A 5,873-nucleotide genomic window follows, 5' to 3' on the forward strand; every position below is an offset into this window, starting at 1 on the left:
CGGTATGATTTTATTGTACTCTTTAGATAGTAACAAGTCTAATAATTTTTGACGTCTTTACACCTTTAAAGGTGTTTAAACACGTTTTATTTCCTTGTTTAGCTAATGTATTTGACAGAATATTTGTGGATGTTTATGAGACTTGGAATGTATGCATGCATACATGTTTGTGTGTGTGTGTGTGTGTGTGTGTGTGTGTGTGATTTTTAACGCAGCTTTTACAATTTTTCAGTCATATCGCTACGGTGTCTGCAGTGTGACAGTTTATAGTGATGTCTAGTACTGGGGCATCATGCCGCAGACATGTAGCATGATGTCCCACCCAATCACATTATCCTAACACCAGGCTGACCAGTACTAACCTGTTAATGCTGAGTGCATAGCGAGGAAGCTGTTAGTACAATTTTATATTTAACAAAATCGGTATGTCTCAGCCTGGGTTCGAACTTGCGACCTCACGCGTTCGAGGCGGACGTTTTAACTTCAAGGTCATCGGAGAGGTCCGGTATGTGTGTGTATGTATCGTAAAGGAAGTGTTAGGTATGTATCATTAATTTTTGCATATAATGCATTATTATTATTATTATTATACAAAGCTTAGTACTCTGTATTTCTTTATATTCGAATACTGATTACATTAATTTTAGACTTTTGTCTTTAGATTTGTTGTTGTTGTTGTTGTTGTTGTTGACACAGACATGTTATAAATGTAAGTAGGATAATAATTAAAGACGATGCAGATAACACTGGTCAACAGTGAAATCATTACTGACTTGAAAAGGCCCTAATCTGTAGTATTTTGGTGTGCCGAACACGAATATAACCGTGAAAAATTTGTATTGGCTCTCGTTTTGAAGATATTCATATACCTCATTTTCTATGTTTCACTGTGTAAATTTCTCCAGTAGGACTGCAGCAACATCCGGAATAATGATGTAACATTGCATAATACCATCATGCTCACATCATCCACAGTTGATTGCATCATTTTCTGATGCAACGCAATACTAATGCCATGCGGCTGCTGAAGTAAGTTGACGTCAGCAGTGTACTATACATGTGTAGGCCTATTATACTAATGCCAGGCGGCTGCTGAAGCTGACGTAAGCAGTGTACTATATAAAGCCCAAATCAGATAGGTTCAGCATTTAAAATATTTTAGACGTTGTGCGAGACAGTTCAAGCTACTGTTACATAAAACTTATTATTTTATCCATTTACGTACAATAAAGAACAGTAATGCCTCGAAAGTGTGTTAATACCGCGGACAATTTTTGCTATATTTGTGGGGAAGTGACATTTGCCAACCAGAAGAAAAGTATCAATTCTCAAGTGAAGAAGGCATATCATCTTTACTTCGGATGCAAGGTTGGTGACCAAGACAAGCCTTGGGCTCCGCATATATGCTGTGCTACATGTACAACACAGCTTTCACAGTGGTTGAATTGCAAAAGGTCATCAATGCCGTTTGCAGTCCCAATGGTGTGGAGAGAGCCAAGCAACCACCTAAATGACTGTTACTTCTGCTTGGTTCCTCCTCTTTCCGGCGGAATAACGAAGCGAAAGAAGTCGAGAATAGTCTACCCAAACATTCCGTCTGCATTGAGACCAGTTCCACATGGTGAGGGACTTCCTATTCCAGAACCTCCAGCAGAATATTCTCTTGATTCATCTGACGAAGACAAAGGTGAGTCGACCTGTTCTTCTCCTGGTCCATCAGCATGCAGCGATCCAGATTTTCACTGTGGTGCATCATCAACCCCACACAGAATAACACAGGAAGAACTAAATGACCTGATTCGTGATTTGGACTTATCAAAGAACAAGGCAGAATTGCTAGGATCAAGACTCCAACAATGGAATCTTCTAGAAGAAGATGTCACAATTACTGCATATCGAAAGCGCCACCAGCAATTGGAGCCTTTCTTCAGAAAGGAAAGTAATCTGATATTCTGTTCCGATATTGAGGGCCTCATGAATGCTTTAAAAATCACTCATGACCCACAAGAATGGAGACTATTTGTGGACTCTTCGAAACTGAGTCTCAAGGCTGTGCTTTTGCACAATGGAAACATTCTTCCATCTATTCCAGTAGCGTATGCTGTCCACATGAAAGAGACATATGATAACTTAAGGCAGCTACTGAATTCCATTGAGTATAACAAGTACAGCTGGCACCTCTGTGGTGATTTGAAGGTAGTTGCCCTTTTAATGGGACTGCAGCAAGGATATACAAAATACATGTGTTTCTTATGCGAGTGGGATAGCCGAGCAAGGGAAATGCACTACATGAGGAAGGAATGGACTCACAGGCAGAATGTAGCCATTGGAGAGAAGAATATCCAACACCCAGCTCTGGTTGAGGCTCAGAAAATCTTGCTACCACCCCTTCACATCAAACTAGGTTTGATGAAGAACTTCGTGAAAGCCATTGACCGGACTTTGCCAGCATTCCGATACCTGCATGAAAAATTCCCTCGACTCAGCGAAGCAAAGATTAAAGAGGGAGTTTTTGTGGGTCCTCAGATTGGAGAGCTTTTCAAAGATGACCGGTTCAACAACTTGCTGGAAGGTGACGCGAAACAAGCATGGAATGCTTTTCGCCTAGTTTCTACAAACTTCCTCGGAAATGTTAGGGCAGAAAACTATAAGGAACTAGTAGAAGACATGTTGATGAAGTATAAGAAACTTGGCTGCAATATGTCTCTAAAGATTCACTTCCTTCATTCCCATTTGGATTTCTTTCCTAGCAACTGTGGTATTGTTAGTGATGAACACGGCGAACGTTTTCATCAAGATATCGCAACAATGGAACAAAGATACCAGGGAAAATGGTCCACTACAATGCTGGCTGACTACTGCTGGACACTCCTCAGAGATGCTCCCGAACAGCTGTACAAGAGACAGGCGAAGAAATCTAAGATGTAGTCAATGACTTGATTTTTTATAGGTAGGCTATTACAGTTGACCTTTTACTATTGGAATGCATTTCGTTATGTAAACATTAATTTCTTGCAGATTACAAAAAAACTAGAGCCAATTTTGCAATTTGACTGTCATATTCGTGTTCAGCACATAAAAATTGATAAGAATTGACTAATTTTATTTCAGTAACATGACTTTTGTAAAAATTTGTTGTCCAGTGTAATGTTTGTTCGCAAGTGGCACGCAGCGATTCCGACCAGAATCAGTGCACCTGTATCGAAAATGGACTCTTCCAGAAAGCACGATGAACTTCGCGTATTACATGTACATACTTCAGTCTCTTTAATAGCAATACAATCTGAAAGAACACATGGTGAAAAATGTGTTTGATCTTGGGGCCATATAGTGAAAAATGAGTTTGATCTTGGGGTCATATGATAGTGAAAAATGAGTTTGATCTTGGGGTCATATGATAGTGAAAAATGAGTTTGATCTTGGGGCCATATTATAGTGAAAAAATGAGTTTAATCAACGTGAAAGACTTCAGAAGCGCACATGGCTAGGTACCGGAGAAAAATCATTTACGCGTGCAGTGTGATCAAAATGTTTAACAAGAGTGGAAATTTAAAGTTGCACATGGGGATTCATACTGGAGAAAAACTATTTAAGTGTGGAGTGTGTGATAAAATGTTTAATCATAGTGGAAATTTAAAACTGCACATGAGCATTCATACTAGAGAAAAACCATTTAAGTGTGAAGTGTGTGATAAAATGTTTAATCAGAAAGGAAGTTTAAAACGGCACTTGAGCATTCATACTGGAGAAAAACCATTTAAGTGTGGAGTGTGTGATAAAATGTTTAATCATAGTGGAAATTTAAAACTGCACATGAGCATTCATACTGGAGAAAAAACATTTAAGTGTGAAGTGTGTGATAAAGTATTTAATCAGAATGTAAATTTAAAACTGCACATGAGCATTCATACTGGAGAAAAACCGTTTAAGTGTGAAGTGTGTGATAAAATGTTCAGTCGCAGTGGACATTTAAAAAGACACATGAGAATACATGCTGGAAAAAAACCATTTAAGTGTGAAGTATGTGATGGAAGGTTTAGCCAGGATGGAAATTTTAAACAGCACATGAGGATACATACTATAAGAAATCCATATAAGTGTGAAGTGTGTGATAAAATGTTCAGTCGCAGAGGACATTTAAAACGGCACACGAGAATACATACTGGAGAAAAACCATATAAGTGTGAAGTATGTGATAAAATGTTTAATCAGAGTGGAAATTTAAAACTGCACATAAGCATTCATACTGGAGAAAAACCATTTAAGTGTGAAGTGTGTGATAAAATATTTAATCAGCGTGTAAATTTAAAACTGCACATGAGCATGCATACTGGAGAAAAACCATTTAAGTGTGAAGTATGTGATGAAAGGTTTAGCCAGGATGGAGATTTTAAACAGCACATGAGGATACATACTCTAAGAAATCCATATAAGTGTGAAGTGTGTGATAAACTGTTCAGTCGCAGTGGACATTTAAAACGGCACACGAGAATACATACTGGAGAAAAACCATATAAATGTGAAGTGTGTGATAAAATGTTTAATCAGAGTGGAAATTTAAAACTGCACATGAGCATTCATACTGGAGAAAAATCATTTAAGTGAGAAGTGTGTGATAAAATGTTCAGTCGCAGTGGACATTTAAAAAGACACATGAGAATACATTCTGGAGAAAAAACATTTAAGCGTGAATTATGTGATGAAAGGTTTAGCCAGGATGGAGATTTCAAACAGCACATGAGGATACGTACTATAAGAAATCCATATAAGTGTGAAGTGTGTGATAAAATGTTCAGTCGCAGTGGACATTTAAAACTGCACATGAGCATTCATACTGGAGAAAAACCATTTAAGTGTGAAGTGTGTGATAAAATGTTCAGTCACAGTGGACATTTAAAAAAACAGATAATACATGCTGGAGAAAAACCATTTAAGTGTGAAGTATGTGATGAAAGATTTAGTCACGGTGGAGATTTAAAAGTGCACACGAGGATGCATACTGGAGAAAATCGATTTAAGTGTGAAGTGTGTGATAAAATGTTAAGATGCAGTGGACATTTAAAACAGCACATGAGAATAAATACTGGAGAAAAACCATTTACGTGTGAAGTATATGATGAAAGATTTTGTCAGGGTGGACATTTAAAACTGCACATAAGCATATGATTCATACTGGAGAAAAGCCATTTATGTGTGAAGTATGTGATGAAGAAGGGTTTAGTCAGGGTAGATGTTTACAATGGCACATGAGCATTCATATAGGAGACAAACCATTTAAGTCAAATGTTTGTCAACATATGTTTAGTAACCCAATAGGAAATACATTGAGATGCATGATTTTTTTTCCCCACATTTTATAAAATTAACACATTTTAAACTAATAATGAACATTTCAAATATGATTTTGTCTAACTTTTATTCGTCTACATCATTTGCAATACAAATATACTTTTCTGTTTTGACCTTGAATTATTCTGTCAGGCTTTGTGTGACTTTGTCAGGCTTTGTGTTGCTTTGTCAAGATTAGCAGTGTTTAGTAGGACCCAAGAGGAACCATTCAAGTGGGAAGTGTGTGATGAAATGTTTCCTCGCATTGGAAAACTGGAGGTGCACATTGGAGAAGAATGATTTAAGTGTCAGGTGTGTGATAAATTGTTTCGTCAGTGTGGAGATTTAAGTGTCAGGTGTGTGATAAATTGTTTCAGCAGTGTGGAGATTTAAGTGTGATGTGTGATAAATTGTTTCATCAGTGTGGAGATTTAAGTGTGAGGTGTGTGATAAATTGTTTTATCAGTGTGGAGATTTAAGTGTGAGGTGTGTGATAAATTGTTTCATCAGTGTGGAGATTTAAGTGTGAGGTGTGTGATAAATTG

The 5,873-nt window shown here is 37.5% G+C and overlaps 1 protein-coding gene across 1 annotated transcript; it reads left to right on the forward strand.

Annotated features, from left to right (window-relative positions):
• Positions 1-3,151: 3,151 nt before the first annotated feature.
• Positions 3,152-5,455, forward strand: LOC149808218 (uncharacterized). Its single transcript, XM_089975038.1, has one exon. The coding sequence runs from the start codon at positions 3,481-3,483 to the stop codon at positions 4,603-4,605; it is 1,125 nt and encodes a 374-aa protein (XP_089831164.1). The 5' UTR covers positions 3,152-3,480; the 3' UTR covers positions 4,606-5,455.
• The last annotated feature ends 418 nt before the right edge of the window (positions 5,456-5,873 follow it).

The sequence above is a fragment of the Sinohyriopsis cumingii genome, chromosome 1 (assembly GCF_028554795.1).
Source record: "Sinohyriopsis cumingii isolate HCF-2022 chromosome 1, ASM2855479v2, whole genome shotgun sequence".
Lineage (NCBI taxonomy): Eukaryota > Metazoa > Mollusca > Bivalvia > Unionida > Unionidae > Sinohyriopsis > Sinohyriopsis cumingii.

Coding starts and splice junctions, on each gene's coding strand:
- LOC149808218 (XM_089975038.1), top strand. CDS start 3,481: ATGGCTAGGTACCGGAGAAAAATCATTTACGCGTGCAGTGTGATCAAA.